Source organism: Mytilus galloprovincialis, chromosome 4, assembly GCF_965363235.1.
Source record: "Mytilus galloprovincialis chromosome 4, xbMytGall1.hap1.1, whole genome shotgun sequence".
NCBI lineage: Eukaryota > Metazoa > Mollusca > Bivalvia > Mytilida > Mytilidae > Mytilus > Mytilus galloprovincialis.
Window position 1 is genome coordinate 25,778,035 of NC_134841.1, and position 18,309 is coordinate 25,796,343.

Sequence of the window (18,309 nt, forward strand, 5' to 3'; positions counted from 1 at the left end):
AATCGCCCCCTCTTGTTTACCGACTCGTCCCACTTTTGAAAAAGTGTACAATCAAATTCAACAATCAGTCTGACAACTCACTTATTAACAAAAAGGGTTTAAACCCCACCAAATAAAGGTCTGCTAACTCGCCCCATTTATGAAAATATCTTGCTTCCTTTAAGTATGTTATTTTACTGAAAATTCGCATCCAGTCGTCCTGGTGTAGTGGTATGTGTCGTGGCTTAAAGTACTAAAGGTCTTGAGTTCGAATCCCTGGATTTCTACGTGAATTTTGATAGATAGGCTTTTCCGTATAATTAATCATAAGTTTTATAGTGGATTTGACATTCCCGCCAAAATGTTACAGAACAAAGGAAAGCATGCATAACAAAGAAACTCAAACTGGGGTGATCCGGCTCAGATCACCCCTGTTAGAAAAAAGTAAAATCACAAAAATACTGAACTTAGAGGAAAATCAATTCGGAAAGTCCATAATCACATGGCAAAATCAAATAACAAAACGCATCAAAAACGAATGGACAAGAACTGTCATATTCCTGACTTGGTACATGCATTTTCGACATTTTTGACATATCATTACATTTCTCACTACAGATAAAGAAAAAACATAGATTTTTATCTATTTAAAGAAGGAGACAATATTTTGTTAAAGTTTGAATTTCGTAAAACGATTAGGAAGAGACAAATCTAGTGAGAAAAATAAGATCGAGAGAATTTCATACTATAAAAAATGGGATGTAAATTATAAGATACCGTTATCGTTGTCTGATATCTAACTGTACTGATTGAGTCCTATTACCGATTGTGGTATTTTTACTTGGTGTAAATGTGGATGTCGAGTGATACAGGAGACCCTCACCATATTTATAGTATGAAATTCTCTCGATTTTATTTAACAATGACGTAGGTTATAAAGCTACAAGTGTTTAAAACAGAAACTGCATAGATATGCTTCAAATAAAAATAGTTGTGTGCTATATGAAGTGGTACAATTTCAAAGGTGGCGACAGTTAAGATGTTACAACAATGACTGTGTATTACAACAACGACAGTCTTTTTGGTATCGTTAATGTTATTAGACATTTGCAGAAAATATCGTACGCTTACGTTTAGGATTACAATTACACTTTCAGGTAGCATTTTAATCTTGGGTCGTTTCAAAGAGTAAATATAAACCGTCGGTTCAAAACAAAGACTAAGTTCTATAATGTTTTTTTCTATAGTTAAACAAAGGTATTTGAAAGAAATGTCAGTACCCAAAATAGACGTTTGGCGTCAATTTTATTCAAATCTATACTGTGGTTTGTCAAGTTATCTTAATTTGTCAGAGGTCTCAAAAATTTTACACGTCATCGTTGTAATAGGAAAAAATATACCATGATTCGTCAAAATCAGTTAATTTTTAAATCGTCATGGAAAAATAAACTCAATGTTTCCTTGCGAAGTTTTTGTGGACTTTTGTTTGTATTTTCTTCCCTTTTTTTAACATGGTGGAGTCCGACTTATGGATTATAAACTCCCCTTTGTATCGTTTCCTAGTTTTAAAAAAAAAAGTAACTTAAAGTCATATGAAAGCTCAAATTGAAAAAAATATGCATTTGTTTTTTATAACTAAATGGATAGTTTTCATTATATAACTTATGTACATATACTTTTTTCTGAAGAAATTTCTTTAATTTGTCCACATTAAGAAGGAGTTTACTTTTTTTTTTTTTTATTTCTGGCTACCACATTTTCCGTGTGCATAGTGACCTTAGCGTGACCCTCCTCGTAAAAATCCGGTGATCGCAATACACATGGATCTGTCATTAAAATAAACAATTATCTGATTGTACATGTTAAACACGTGCTCAATACCCATGCTTTTTGTTGATTGATTACTATAAGGTGACAATCGGTCAACTTCGGCTTCAAAACACGGCATTTAGTGAGCTGCCATATTTGTTAAAACTTAACAGACCGAGAGAGAAAAAATTGACGATTATACGATATAATGCGTAAAAAAATGATAAAATCGTGTACAGAAGACTAAGTTTATGATATCTACATGCATTGGTTCAAGAATTGGATAAACATTTTTTTCACCAGTCACTCGCTTCATATATGAGTTTAAGTTGCATTCTACATATACATGCATTACATAAATCGAGCAACTTTGTTTGAATATTCCTAATGCAGTCAGGCTGTTTTTTTAAAAGTACAAGGATGTTTGACAACCTTATTTCAGATTTAATGCAATCAAACAATTGTTAGTAAACGATGATCTTTTGTTTTTATCTTTCTAAAGAAATAAATTTGTTGTATAATATCAAATAAAACTATATTACACCCTTTTGAATTAAAATGCACTTTGTTTGTATACATATTTGAATGCACACAAATATCAATTTGATCTCAATCAAACACATAACACGTCATGTATATCGCAATGTTTGTATTTTATATACCTTATTATATTCGGAATATATAATGTACTGATAGTCTAAAAAAATCGCCAACACGAAATTTACTACATGTATCGTTAACGTCATAACCAGTAGAAAAATAGCGTATACATCATTTAGCGAGATTTAAACGTAATTGTTATAAAATCACACAATATGTATGTCGGTTAATAAGCAGTTGCGGATACAAATGTATAATCGTATAAAAATGTATGACTCCTACTATATACCATCCGCTTGTGTAAAGCGATTGGAACTCTGAGTACCAATTCTAGGCCTGGTTTTCCTAGCTTGACCACCGACGAACCAATCATTAATAATCAATAATCTATTCGTGGAGAATTTTACACTTAGTATCATCAATTTGTCTACATATTGGTAATTTGATTCAAATCATATGAATCGTTTTACAAATTACTTATATTTTAAATTCCAGTGATTGAATATTAAATTTTATATTGAACTTTTACCTGCTTTTTTGGGGGGTGTTTTTGTTAAAATTCTTATCCAAAATGAAATTGAGAAATTGAGAAATTAGTATACGCTTAAAGTCTGATGTCTTTATTTCAATTGTAGTGAACAGAACAGACGAAGAAAGTCAGCAACAAAATAGCAATAAAAAATGATGCAGATATTGACAAGATGCTCCAATCTTTGCAGAAATTCAAATCTGATAATATAGTGTAGTCTTCGTCGCAGAAATGTACCGAAACAATAAACGGCAATGACAGTAGTTTACAGTTATCGACAAAGTGTTGTAATGACAAGGTATATCCTAACAGTGCAATGAAATTGAGTTGCAAGGAACGCAAATTAAATAACTGTTAACTGCAATCACCGATCAATTGTAGTGAAAACAAACAATATATTGACCATACCCTCGATCATTGCATAAGTTTACTAAAGGACATCAAGACGATGACAAATTACCACTGAGATGCAGTGAAAACAAAGTACATAGAGGGCATTGTTCCAAGTACATATGATAATGAATCTCAATATGAAATAGAAAATTCAGTCTTAAATATTGATATTGATACTGAGTTATTCAGTAATGATGAAACATCTTTTACCAAAAGTACAGACCTTGGAAAAGGAATTTTAATTGAGGAAATCCCACATACAATTTCAAATTTAAACGAATAACTGACTGTTTTTGACATCTTCAGGAACAAGACCCTGTTTGTTGTGACGATAGTTTGGATGTTTACATGGTATGCAACTTTTTTTTTACTTTTGATAAAAAATAATTCCTTCAAAAAGAAGATACCAAGGAGAATTCAAATATCGTCATGAAAATATCGTTGTCAAAAACAAAAGGCCACTTAAAACCAACAGGTTCACAGAACACTAAATACAAAACGAAAGACTACGAAACACGAACTCTATCAAAAGCTGATGGCGATCTTATATTCTGAGGAGGATAATATATTATAACTTTTCTTTACGAACCATTCTTTTAAGCATAAAGTTCCAAATATCAATACCATGTTTTGAACATTCAATGTAAAGAAAATGCTGACTACCTTATGGTATTATTTAAAATGCCTGTCTAGATGATGCCCATAAAATGCAAGTACATATCTACTCATCACATGTAAAATTGATTCTGTGTTAATGTAAACAAAACATAGGAATACAACATCGTACAGATTTGTTTTTTTTTAAGAATATGTATTAATGCTTTTCGTCATATTGTATGAGTGCCAATGAGACAACTCTCCATATAAGTCCCCATTTGTAAAAGTAAACCATTATAGATCAAAGTACGGTCTTCAACACGGAGCCTTGGCTCAGAGCTAAACAATAATAATTGAACCTCCTTTGTCCTGTTTTCTTATCACCTATTGTCTGTCGTTGTCGTCCGTTAACTTTTACAGATTTTTTTTCTTCTGATACTACTCTTGAAACAATTAAATAATGGAATGAAACTTTAAATAGCAAATTTTACAGCAAGACTTAACAGTCGTCATATCCAAGTAGATTTTTTTGTCCATGAATGTCAATTTTTTACCTTTTTTGTGATGATGCAAAACACTTTAGAAGAAATAGTTACTAACACTGTTGATAGAAAAAAAGTATCAACAATACACATGTACATGATTAACAAAAAAGTATATAAAAAACAGCAAGATAATAAAAAAGTATTAACAATACAAGATAAACAAAAAGTATCAACAATACAATTCAAACCAAAAGAATCAACAATGAAAGATAAATAAACAGAGTTTTTGTAAATTTCAATGAAACATCGGATGTGTATTTAGTTGATTCCAATAGTGATATTTCCAGCATATTTGAATAATATTTTAAAAGCTGTCATTATTTTTTCAGATTTATAAGTAGTCTGACCTATTACGGATTGCTGTTATCTTCTGTCCAAAGGGAAGAGAATAGATTCCTCAATTTTTTCATAAGTGATATTTTAGACGTACCGTCAATCATTTTATATTGGATATTCATATCTAGGTAAGTTTTATTCTAATTTAACATCTACGTTCCCTCTGTTGTTTAAAAAAATCGTTCAGAAGCGCCCGAAAGTATAGATTATACATTTATTTTAAACTTAAAAAGGATACAACCTCCTCTTTTTTCTTATTTTTAGACTAAACAGACGGAAGGTTTTAGTTATATTTCAACTGCTGGCAGGTGTATCTTTGTTTTTTTCTGCATTATTGTTCTATCTGAATGGTGAGTATACGATGTCATGAAAGTAGCAGCTCGTAATAGAACCAAATGTTTAGCAAATTTTTATCACGTCTTAGATTATGGTTTACTATTAACGACGTCTGGTCTTTTGAGAACCGAACATGATCTATTCCCGAATATGACTGTTTTGCTGAGTGTAAACTCGCGTTGCTATAAGACGTGTCACGGTATTTGTTTAACCAGCATTCCTGTATTTAGTTATAATGTTGTATTTGTAATTCTGATTGGAAATGTTAAATGTCTTATCGTTTGTAGTTGTAATATTTTTTCTATTCGTATGTAAAAGTTAAGGTAATCAATCACCATTCCTTTATATCATTTTATGATTTTAGTTTAAAACAAAAACATGTTCACCATTTATTTGTTTTACAGTTGTTGTTTTTTTAAATACCGACATGGCTGAATAATATTACAGGGTTATTGCATGAATATTGGGGAATATTGTCCCGAGTAGAATTTTATATTGCACGAGCTTGCGAGTGCAATATACGTTCTACGAGGGACAATATTTCCCAATATTCATACAATAACCCTTTTATTGTATAGCAATATAATATTTGAAAGTAAAAATGGGTTTAAACTAAGATTTTGTCATTGATGACGTCATGAATTTTGAAGATTTATTGCACGCTAACTTTTGGTTACTTTCTATGGGAAATATTATATTGCTATGCAATAAAATTGATTATCAAATTAGTTACACAGTTCTATATTTATGATCTTGTAGTTGTTATGAAATACATCAAATAACATAATTATAAACTTAATCTTGAATTATATCCAATTTTTAGAAGTTACCGGTGACGTCAGTTTAATGGGTTGATACGATTCTGTGACGGATAGTTCGTGGTTCTGTTGGGCTGTTTTGTGTGGTGTCCTATGTTGTTTTACATGTTCGCATGTCAAAATGAACTATTGCATTGTTGTATGTGTATTTCTCTGTACTGAATGTTTTTGCATTTGTACTGTATTCCTGTCATGTATTGAAATTCTTTTACTCATTTGCATAAAGATTTAACAGCAAAAAAAGACCAAATAATCTGAAGTGAAAAACAACCAGATTGTAGAACTTGTAATTGGGTAAAATGGAAAACTTGATGAATGCAAAAGACACTCGTTTTGACAAATGCATGTAACGACAGTAAACAATTTAGGGTACCATTATACATTTCAAAACTGTCTATAAGAGTATAGTAGTGTTAATCGTATCTCTTTTTCTAGGAAATTTGAGTTTTCCTCTAATAGTTGATATGTTTCCCCGGATTTGTTTTCTTTGTTTTGTATGACTTTTGAACAATTGTATACTACATTTACCTTTATTTATCCTTCAACTGTATGTTTAGATATGAACAAGTTGTTCTAGTATGCTGCAGTGGCTTGTAGATTCTTTGGAAAAGTAGGATTTGGTGCAGTTATGTTTATGTTATATGTCTACACACCTGAAACATATCATACTAACCTAAGGTAAGTCTCGCAACTCTCTCTTTATCCGTTTCCCTCAACTTCCAAAAGACTTGTTGAATTGTTTCACAATGATTTGGAAATCTGTATAAATAACTATATGGCGTCAACACGCGTATTCTTTAAATTCCTCTAATTGACCAAGGTAAAACAGAGGTAAAATAAACCATATAGAAAAAAATAATCATATATCGTTTTGCTATGATGTACAGTTAAAGGAGCAGAAATATATGTCTAAAAATACCTTATCAGTAGAAAGTAAAATCACAAAAATACTGAACTCCGAGGAAAATTCAAAACGGAAAGTCTCTAATCAAATGGCAAAATCAAAAGCTCAAACACATCAAACGAATTGATAACAACTGTCATATTCCTGACATGGTGCAGGAATTTTCTTATGTAGAAAGTGGTGGATTGAACCTGGTTTTATAGTCAACTAAACCTCTCATGCCAGTCAATCAAATTACATTATATTGACAACGATGCGTTAACAAAATAAACAGACGTGATAGGTAAATATGTCAAATATACATCAGTCAACAATGTTTTATAGTCTTAATCTATATCACTAAACAAAACTAAGTAATATGTAACAAAGAAGCACAAAATGGCATATATCAAACCTAACAACCTCACCCATCGCTTTTCCATTTTTGAATTTTATCTATGTACGCCATAAAAGACTAGAAGTCTTAAAGTACTGGCACCAAACGGTTAAACCACCATTGACTCTAATGTAGAATCGTGTGTTTGACGTCGGATTGTAACGTCACACAGGTAGAGATTTTTTCGTTCAAAGAATGAAAAGATTGTAGTCTTTTGTTCTTTAGGCATACCTTTTGTAGACTGTAAATTAGAAGTTTACCTTTCCTTCTTGCCGCTTATCTACATGCTTTATGTGTATTTCTTCTGAACAAAATTGTTTGCCATAGGTGTCTGACAAAGAATAATATGAATAAGATACCATATCAAATATGTGAACTTTACGAGATGACACAAACCAATGTTGAAGCTTACATGATATCAAATGATCATTTGAAATGGAATCATGCATGTATCCCCATTATGTTTTAGGTAAATTGTATAGTAAACGGGAGGTAACTCTAATTGAAATATGTTCAATCACCATTATCGGTAGCTCCTAACGTCGCAGAGTGACTTTGCAATGATAAGGTTTGAGCGTTCCTGGTAGTTAAAACAGCGAAAACAACTACCATTCAATTACATGCTTCTGACTTAGAACAGCATGACCAGGCACACACAGAATGTGTCAGTTTATTGTCGAATTATGAGTTTGATTGTCCCTCTGGTATCTTTCGTCCCTCTTTTAAACATGATGATAGCACCTATCTTTCCCTAACCTCGGATATGTACATTGGCGAAAAATTTCAAAATATGTTGAAAAAGGCTCCACTTATTTTTATATAGATACAAAGCAGGAAAAAATCTAACAAAATCACAAAAATAAACGATGTCTTCAAAGCATATCTGATAGATCTATTATACTCACATCATAAATTATATCTGTATTCTATGTCATTATTCTTGACTTCTCAACTTACCTTTTTTTTTTTAAGATTATTTGATATCAATGTCGTAACGTAAATAAACTTTCTGGCCGATTCAATGATTTACATAATTAAGATATTGTTAACCATTTCCTTCATTTGCGTATAAAAAGGAAGATGTGGTATGATTGCCAATGAGACAACTCTCCGCAAGAGACCAAAATGACACAGAAATTGACCTCTATAGGTCACCATACAACAATGAGCAAAGCCAATACCGCATAGTCAGCTATAAAAGACCCCGAGAGCCCCGTAGTCTTTTATGAGTTTACGAGGGCTCAAATCAGACTTCTATAATATGGCATGTTCCATTCTTTTTATTTAAGGTATACAGGTCTAGGACTTGCAACATCAGCGGGTCACATATTGGTGGAAACCTTGCTCCTTTCTCGTCATTTTTCGTATGTATCTTATTGTTTTGATTCTTCTGTACAACAAAGTAGATATTTAAAAAGCAAGTTCTTTGGAATACTTCAATTGTAATCAACTGCTTTCGGTATACGACGCCATGCAATACTCATGAATGTCGGTGGAGTATGGCGATCATACAATGCAGTTGCACTTAAAATTTAAAAAGTTGTTTAGGTTTCAGAAAGAAATTGTTATAAAACAAATTATACGCAATACAATTTTAAGATTGATATGATAATCTTGAAAACAATTCATAACACCATTGTTCTATTGAAGTCAAAAGGCATTTTTATGTTGTTTCTATTTCATTAGTAAATGATTGTAATTTGCAGGCTGTGCATGTTGAATGGGGTCCCACTGTAGTATTTGGAGTGTGCTGTCTTGTCGTTTCATTTCTTAGCGTGTTTTACCAGAGACGTGAAACAAACCGCTTCCACAAACATTTAATGAAGTTGAGAAGTTGAACAAGAACATTAAAGAACGGTCTATAAAACAAAATTCATCCACTGAACATCGAGACCCTGTTGTTTTAAAGACACGTATAGATATGCACAGTTTCATCTTGGAGATGCTATAATTTGACATCATAGTGAATCTATTTGACATACATATATATAGAATGTATTTTATTGTCATGGTGATATTTTATTTGTCAAATCGATCATAACAGTTTATTTTTCATAACGACCATGAGGTTTATCTTAAGTTCTATTACAGCGACGTAGCTGTTTATGTCTCGAATTCAAGTTGATGTGTTTTCCGGTCGTGTCTTTGTTTATCCGTCCATATCAGTGGGGTTTTTTTCAAGGTAGGTTTGTGTTTTGGTTTAAGATAGTTTTTGTTAACACAAACTTAAAACTTTGAACGCATGTGCATTATGAAGTGAACTATTTCATATGCAAGCAAACTTAAGGTTTTTATACAGAATGGTTCACTGAATATGGTATGTTATAGTGCGAGCGGTGAGTGCTATCCTATGGACACATATTCTTATTACTTTGATTTATTGGTTATGCCATATACGAAGCACAATGGTGATAAAAGTCTTAAACGTATGACAATTGTCATTAACATGGACCACAAAGAAGACACCAAATACGGCCTAATATTTTCAAAATACTGTCTCTTTATATCGAAAAGACGAGAGTGATAGAAAATGACATTATATTGAGAATTAACGACCTGTTAAAATTGAGAGCTAAAGCGGTTACAACATGTCCTATTTTAAAAACAAAACCTAACAGAATAAAATACTTTATCGTACTCTTTATTTAGTAGTCTAGTTTGAACTTTCTAACAGAAGTCCCGTAAATGCCGACAATTTTCCTGCTCTTACATGTATTCCGAAACCTTCCCTCATCCAAACTGTGTCTCCCTCTGCGAGTGGAACTATAACCATGCATGATCCGGTACTATAGTGAACTGCGGTACAAGCGCATAATGGTTGACCATTTTTTTCCAAAACGGCATGAACTGCATCATCTCCATCGACTGCAATTGATGCATAAAGTTGATAAAGTCCATTCACTGGTGGATGAAAGACGCCTGAACTGTTGTCATACCCGTTCCCGATGTTAGTATATACCTTATCATACTTAATAGGCTGATTATGGCTCGCTGTATTCTGTCCATGGGCGTCCAAAACAGCACTAAAGGCTACTTGAAGAGATGGTTGGAGGCGTTTCTGATCTGAAAAGGGAATTTCTAATTTTTTACCATCATTTCAAGCTGACTCTTAATGATTTTGCTATAATTTTTCACATACATAATTAAAGAAAGATGTAAGGTCTACGTCAATTACAAGAAACTAGTGGCACAAATAATAGAAATAAAATAAGATGTTGAAATAATATAATTTGCGAAACAAAAGCAAATAAATCTTGGCATTGCACAAGGTCATGTTTTTCTCTGATTGTATGGAACGTCTTTACACTTAGTTAATTGGATGTTGGACGTGTACCAATTGATATTTCAGTCTTAGATTTTTTCCCTTAGTTGTTATTTGCTTTAAAATAGCCGTCAGTAGTTGGGAGTATTTTCAAATATGTACTTAGCCTTTTTTGTGTGAGTGTATAAGTACCCGCCCACGTCCACTCTGTGTTATTGTTAGATGTTTTTTATGTGTATTTGTCTAATGAGTTAAGTCTTTTCAGCTGATTTTTACACTTTGGTCTTATGTTGTTCTGTGGTATGCCACTGTTCAAGGTTGGGAGGGGGTACTTCAAACGATATTAACACCGCCACATTCTATATGTGCATGTCCCAAGTCAGGAACCAGTAATTCAGTTGTTGTCGGTTGTTGCTGTGTAACATACTAATATTTGTTTTTCGTTCATCATTTTGTACAAAGGCCGTATGGTGACCTGTAGTTGTTATTTCGGTGTCATTTATCTCATACCGCATGTTCTTATTTGTACATCTACATTGTCGGGAAGTTGTGAATAAATGTAAGGGACTACCACATTTCTGCCAACAACAAAATTCCTGATCCGGAACAGACGAATACAACTATGGTGGGTTTAAAATAAAAATCCCCATCCTTTTTTTTTTGCAATCAATGGAATAAATAGAAGTAACTTAATTAAGATTGATGAATAGTGCTTACTAATGATGCAACCGATATGAGTATTCGGTAAACAGGAAGTTGATGAGACATTGATGTCAAACGCATCAAGCGGTATTACATGCCCAAATATATAAGCTTGATATCAAACTTCTAATTTATAGTTTATGGTTGAGGAAAAGCGCCGACTTTCATGACTTGTTGTCAGCTACACGAGAGAAAGGACAGAAGTAATTAATGCAGTATACCCTGCTTCCTTGGAGCGTGGTTATAATTAGGCCAGAAAATGAGATTTATTTAAAAGCACTGGAATAATACACAACAAAATCCATGATGAATATTAAATAGTTCTAACCTTATGGAAGTTTTTCGATATTTGTTCTAAAAGCAAAATGATTATCAGAAATTGAAATATCGCTAAAACATAAGTCGCACAATCATTTACGTATTTCTCCAAAAAGAAGCCTATCTATTTTATAACTGGGCCATCTAACTCCAAAAAGAAGCCTATCAATTTTATAACTGGGCCATCTAACTCCAAAAAGAAGCCTATCAATTTTATAACTGGGCCATCTAAACTTACATCAGAAGAAATTTGAAGATGTAAAAAAAATAATTAACAGCAACAAGAGTTGGAAATGGATGATATTTGATATCATCTACTCATTAATTCATTTCATTCTTTTGTTTTATTTTCCCCGGATTGGTAAATAGTAAATACATAATCATAACCATAACATATGTGTGACAATTAACAAATTACATACCATTTTTTCCACGTGTAGATTTTAACTCATTGAGTTCATTTTCTAGTTTATCCAATCTTTGCTTTAACACCAGATTGTTATCGGCAAACACCACTTGGAAAGACAAGAGTACAACAACAAACAATGTATGGAACATAACCATTGTAGATATAATTCCTAAATGCTAATGTAGGTTATCTTTGTTTCTGTTATCTATTGTAAACGCAATAGTTCAAAGGCAACTGTCTATTTCAGTACTGGATCGCTTTTAAATGGGTTTTAATCAGTCCAAAATTTAATAACTGTGAAGTGTTTTGAGGAGTATTGCTTGTCTTTTCGTTTGTTTTTTTATTTTATTTATTCCGCATTCTTTTTGTCTAGGATACTGTTTGGATTTTTCTCCATGATTAATGTTTTATTTATTGACTTTTCGTATGTTTTCAATCTTTTTATGAAATATTTTTCAAAGGCTTTCCACTGTTTTCAAATGAATTAAAGTGTTGTTCTGTTCTCCATATTTTAAAACCTACGTTGACCTTATTTCAAATCATGTCTTTTACGTTTTTTGGTGCATCAATGTATCAGAGATCAAATCAATGTTTATTACACACATGCAGCTCACATTCAACAGACAGCAATGCGACCAGATCTAAATTCCAATTAATTCAAACACTTCATTTTTTGAATTTCATTTTATTTAGATGAATTAATTTGACATAAATTAAAATTAATAACAATGTTATTTATATTCATGTTAACGTTTTTATCATTTTACAGATGCAAGGTTTAATTTCGAAACATATCACACAATAGTTTTTCCATAGGAGTATTTCCAATCGTTCGTCCAAAGAAGATTTTCTCCACTTTATCTGAACCAACAAACTTTAATGACGGTAACATAAGAAGCAACCTTCCAAACCTGTAGAAAATAAAAATATTTATTAAAATTGTTTAACATCGAAAATGTTCATTTATATTTTTGTTGTCACGTTAAATTGATACTATACAAATCATATAATTTAGATAATGATTTTAATCCGTGATCAAGATTTGTTTTCAGTGACTTTGGGTTCATGTTATATCTTTAAATTCTGTATGTGAAATTACAGAACTCCTTCATGCGGAACAGTTAACACTCGACAATTTACGGCTTTATTTGTTGTAAAGACATCGGAACTATGATAACTTCTGGATGTTATTTAGTGTCGGATGGTTGCTGTCCCATTGACGTTCACTTCACAACTGTTTTAATTTTAGGAAACATTTCAGCCATTATATCCAGCTTTACATAAGATAATATATGGGTAATATTTCAAATACAGCCTTTACTTCATCGTTTTTAAACACATTGCCACCGTCCGTCAACTTTTAAAACAATCTTCTCCCCTTAAACCATTCAATAACAATGTCTTTTTCATATTTACTTCACAAAAAAGATATTACCTCATGGGATGTGTTGGATGATGCGTGCGCACATGCTGTCCTAACATGATTTGTGCTTGATCTTGTAGACTCTCGACTTGATGTGGATCCTTCAAACCTCTTGTTTCTGAAATATAAAACAACCATTGTTGTTTAATTACAATCAATAATATAGATAATTGAAAGTAAGACTGATATTGAGTAAGTAATTGTCATTTTTTGGTTAGTTTTTAGGGTAATATCTTGATTGTTTTTGTGTTGATATTTTGTTGCGATATTTTTATTTTTATTTTATTATTTTGTATAGAAATTTCATTCGGATATTTGATGCACACTGTTCAATAAGACAGCAACCAAGTGACACACAAAAACAAAGGATATCACTATTATTGACGTTGTTATCTTCTTAAAGGTTATGAAGATATCCGAGTATTAGAACGAATGGTTCTTCTACTACCAGAGAAAGCAGTCTACTCTAGATAAATTTGATAGCTACATGTACAATGTAATATCTTTTTTTACATGGCATTTTGAATGTTTTAAAATGTTATATTAACAACCGAATAAAACATACTTTAGAAGAAAAAAAATAATATACAAATGTAAGGATTTTTGAAAACTATTCTCATCGAACAAACCTGGTTTGAACAACGCTACCGCTTTCATACAAGCAAATTCAGCTGGGTCAACTTGTACTGATTTAAATCTGGCAAAAACGTCTTTAAGAATCCTGATATCAGTGGGACCAGTTTTACCATTAGGCTGTTGTTCATGGTCTTGGGCTACAAGTAGTGGTGACGAATCCATAGGCATGGACCATTGTATGGCACACAGTAGAAATATCTCACTCCAAGACTCTTCCAGAAGTATTACCTGAATAAAACAGGCTGTAAACATAATCTGCATTCAATACATAACTTTTTAAAATGCAATAAAAAAATATTTAAAACAATCATATATTCAAAAATTGTGCTGTCGTGTTTACCAGTCAAATTCTCGATAAAAATGATATAATGTGAAGTATTTGTTTAGAACTTAATGCTTGACTCGTGTATCATGATTTTTTGTATAAAAAGTATAAGCAGATAAAAAGTCAAATATCTCAATACAGGTGGGTATTTTGATAAGAGGTCACCAATTGCAAGTCGATCATGTATGTTTTATTTCGTAGTTGAAAAAAGGAGAAAAAATGTTTATAATATTCTGAGAGGAGACAAATATATTCACCAATATTGAATATATGCTACCGGTTCCAGAATTTTTTTTACGAACAATGACAAAAAGTGTGTATAAAGAGTCTTTAATCAAAAACATATAATACCTGGTCTCTGAACGGTAAATTAGCAAACGACGGAAGATTTTTAGTCCATCTAACAGCCATAAATAGAAGCCTTGCTGAACATTCATATACGGTCTCTTGACCTGGAGAATAAAGCGACACATCCTGAAACTGTCCAGGTGGTGGATGTCCTGTTCGGTCTTGGTCAAGGCTAGTCACATCTACTTTCTCATCATGGACAGCTGAAAGTACAAGACAAATATTATTCATCATAATGAAAATCCTTTTCAATCTGTTTGTTTAGTGATTGGTGTATTCCCTGTACCATGCAATTGTAATACTATGATTAGCAAGTTGGTGTTGAAAGGTAGACCACATTTACATGCAAAGCATTTGCACGTTATATATTCACAGTAGATTGTGCTACTGCTGTTTTATTCTCTTTCAATATTTATGTTTTGCTCTTCTACATGTTGGGTCATTCCGGCGAAATGTTCATATATTTCAAAAAAAGGAATAGACTGTAATTACTTTTTATATATCATTGAAAATGTGAAACTATCCGGTGGTCTTATTTCTCTCTTCATAAAACCTGTATCCACTTCTTACAAGTTTCGTATAGAGTTTAACAAAAAGTTATGACTGACTTACTTGGTTATTTAAAAATATGTCAAAATTGAATGGTTTCTTTTTGTGGGCCTACCACAATGTTTTGACTAATTATTCAATCCCGTTCAGTCAGTTTCAGTACCTTGTAAATTGGAACCTGTATTAAGACAGATAGGAGGTTCTAGATTTGGGTTAACAGAATAGATAATACAAGTTGAAAAGTGCACAATAAGGGGCAAAAATATAATAGTCAAAGAATAAAGAAATGAAGGATCGCCCATCAAGAACCTCAGATAGCTTCAAGTTTATATCATTCTAAATGTAGTAAAATTGTGGCAGTGTTTTGTTAAACATTACCCGTCCCATCACAACATATAATGTAGCAGTACTTTATGTTCATAAAAATAAGTTAATACTAACTGTCATTAATACAATCTGATTGAAATATAGATGCGAAGCTCACAACTATACGGATACTCCGCATTTTATCTTTATCGTAATGTGTGTTACTTAAACTTACAAAAATGCGACGAACCTCTTTCGTCATTTTCCAGCTTAGTGCTGGTATTATCTGAGGTCATGAGTCCAGTTATAAACCTGTTGTTCAGTCCAGGGCTGAAAGCTGGATGTGTAGCAGATACTGTTGCATTATTATGTGGAAATGGGCCATCAAGTTCGCTTATTAATTGGTCATGTCGCACCTGGGCCGTGTTTCTGGGCTGCCGCTCATTTTGAACAGCTGGAATTAAAAAAAAATTATATACTTAGTATACTTTAAGAAGTGCATTTTATTAACATGTTTTGGATATGTTTTTGGACAATTTACTGACATGGTATTTACACTGTCAAGGTGCAACAAAACGATAACTTGAGAAAATCGACTTTTACAGAAGATATTTGCAGGTACAAATTGGATAAATGAATAAGCAATATTTCATAAAGGTACATTAGTAACTACCATTCTAGAACTTACCATCTTTGTTCATTCCCATTTGGATACATTTCTTCAAACGACAAGCCTGGCATTGGTTTCTATGTGCCTTGTCTACAATACACAGTCCCGAACCGGCCTGGCATCTATAAAATTAAACCTCTTTCATCAGTTATGTAAGAATGAATTAGCAAAAGGAATTAATTTACATTATGTCTTTATTTTCTTTTTTTTAATGTTATATTGTTTTCAGTGAAAATTTATAGCACCACACCGAGACAGAAATTGTTGAAATATCTTAAAGAAATTTAACCGATTGACTGTCATTATACATTAGCTGTCCATGTTAATAACTGGAGTCAAAACAGTATTCCGTTAATGTCAATGACACAAAATCTTCTATGTACGAATTAGAATTTGGCTTACATTTACTAAAGAAAGTTTATAATAACTCGTTATCAAAAACGTTAATAGATAACACGAATTGACTTTGTGTCAGGAAACTTATGATGTTGACGTACCTGTAAATCAGCTTTCTTCTGACGCTTCTCTTGAAGAAACCACTGCAACCATTACATGCCAAGATACCATAATGTTTACCACTCGACGTATCACCACAGACAACACATATCAGACCAGGCGAATTACGTTTCATTGGTCCACATGAACTTCCGGGAAGTCCTTCATGATCAAGAGACATGTGTGATGACGTCACAGTAACGCCATGAGATGGAGAACTATTTATCGATATCATTGGTGGAGAATGTCGAATGTCATCTGTGTCGTAACGATCAAGTCTTTCAGAACTTCGGTCTTCTTGTGATGTATCGTCAGATGATAGATGCCTAGAATCATGGGAAATTTGATAAATGTCTTGAGGTAAATGTCTGCTAGTAGTCGGCAAATGTCTGATGGTTTCTTTGGCTACAATAGAAAGCGTTATCTATCAGTGAGACGTTCGAAATCACCTTCCTTCTCAGATTCCCTTAAACGTAACATGCATCTGGTCTCCTTGAAAAGTGTAACTAATAATAATAGATATGTTTGTTTAAAATTGTTCACAGCTTAAGATATAGTATTTGTTTTAATTGGTTATATTTGATGAATGGTTACGAGTATTTTTACACCAAAGAACGACATGCATTATATACTGCTTTGAATTCCACTATTACAAACAAGCAATAATCATTTATAGATGCGAGGAAACCAAAGGCCACGAGGATTCTATTGGCTGGATGATATTTCCTATATACCGCAAACATTTACTGTGAGAGTTCTCAACAATTGATTTGCAGAACTAAAGTGTGTATTGGGCTAAAAGAAAAATATTGTCACTCACTCTTGAAAACTTAAAGAACCTTAAGTTTTCATAGACGCATTATTATTTAAAAGCTAGGTTTGAAAAGAGTTCAAAATAAAAAAAAAATAAATGCTTTTATTTACGACTTTGAAATGAACGTGACAAAATTCCACTCATCATTTTGTTTCAGCGAAGACGTCAAACTGACTAGGGAATGAAATTATATTAAAGGGTATCGTGTTTCTTTAAAATGTCAGCATATTTCTTCCGTTACCGACTTATCTTATTAATATAACAACTTCTTTGTCAAATAATTCTATAAATTATACATAGTGTAGACCACTTCTCCTAAAAAAAATGTATAATGTGGTTAACTTATTGATTTGAAATTTATGAAAAAATAAGCAATACGAGGAGGTCGTAAACCAGGAAAATTGAAGAGAAAAAAACTTAACAAATATCGTTAAAAAAAATGACAATAAGACCGAGGCATTCATTTGCCCCGAAATTCACCAAAATAGTTAACTTCTTCAATGTCCTTTAATATTTCTGATTTTGTTAATACTAGTTAAGTGTTATGATAACGAATATATAGGTGCGGAAAATTCGTTTTAAATGTTCCTGTGATATCATTACCAAGTTATTATCCGCATATACGACCACACAAAACCATGTTACATATGGCATTTCGAAAAATAACTAGTCTGACTACGGCTTTTCAAAAGGTATGCTTTCAAATAACAAATTATCATCATTAATTTGTATTTTACAAAAAAAAAAATCTCATAATAGTATCTATGTTAAAAATTAGTTTTTAATTTTGCTATTCAAATATGTCTTTGTTATCTTTGTACTGATTACAT

At 32.2% G+C, this 18,309-nt stretch overlaps 1 protein-coding gene and 1 long non-coding RNA gene across 2 annotated transcripts; both read right to left on the reverse strand.

The window, feature by feature from the left end:
• Positions 1-9,847: 9,847 nt before the first annotated feature.
• Positions 9,848-12,088, reverse strand: LOC143070542 (uncharacterized). Its single transcript, XR_012976573.1, has 2 exons — positions 11,927-12,088; positions 9,848-10,285 (listed from the first exon to the last, which is right to left on the reverse strand). It is a non-coding gene; the product is annotated as an uncharacterized LOC143070542 (long non-coding RNA).
• Positions 12,089-12,686: 598 nt separating this feature from the next.
• On the reverse strand, positions 12,687-17,021 carry LOC143070543 (photoreceptor-specific nuclear receptor-like). The gene is made up of 7 exons (XM_076244795.1): positions 16,668-17,021; positions 16,189-16,292; positions 15,736-15,954; positions 14,649-14,848; positions 13,966-14,200; positions 13,349-13,454; positions 12,687-12,824 (listed from the first exon to the last, which is right to left on the reverse strand). Exons 1-7 carry the CDS (start codon positions 16,898-16,900, stop codon positions 12,692-12,694), a joined length of 1,230 nt encoding a protein of 409 aa, XP_076100910.1. The 5' UTR covers positions 16,901-17,021; the 3' UTR covers positions 12,687-12,691.
• Positions 17,022-18,309: the final 1,288 nt, after the last annotated feature.

Coding starts and splice junctions, on each gene's coding strand:
- LOC143070543 (XM_076244795.1), bottom strand. CDS start 16,900: ATGATATCGATAAATAGTTCTCCATCTCATGGCGTTACTGTGACGTCA. Junction 14,849..15,735: donor AAGAGGTTCGTCGCATTTTT/GTAAGTTTAAGT, acceptor TTGTACTTTCAG/CTGTCCATGATGAGAAAGTA. Junction 14,201..14,648: donor ATTTACCGTTCAGAGACCAG/GTATTATATGTT, acceptor TGTTTTATTCAG/GTAATACTTCTGGAAGAGTC.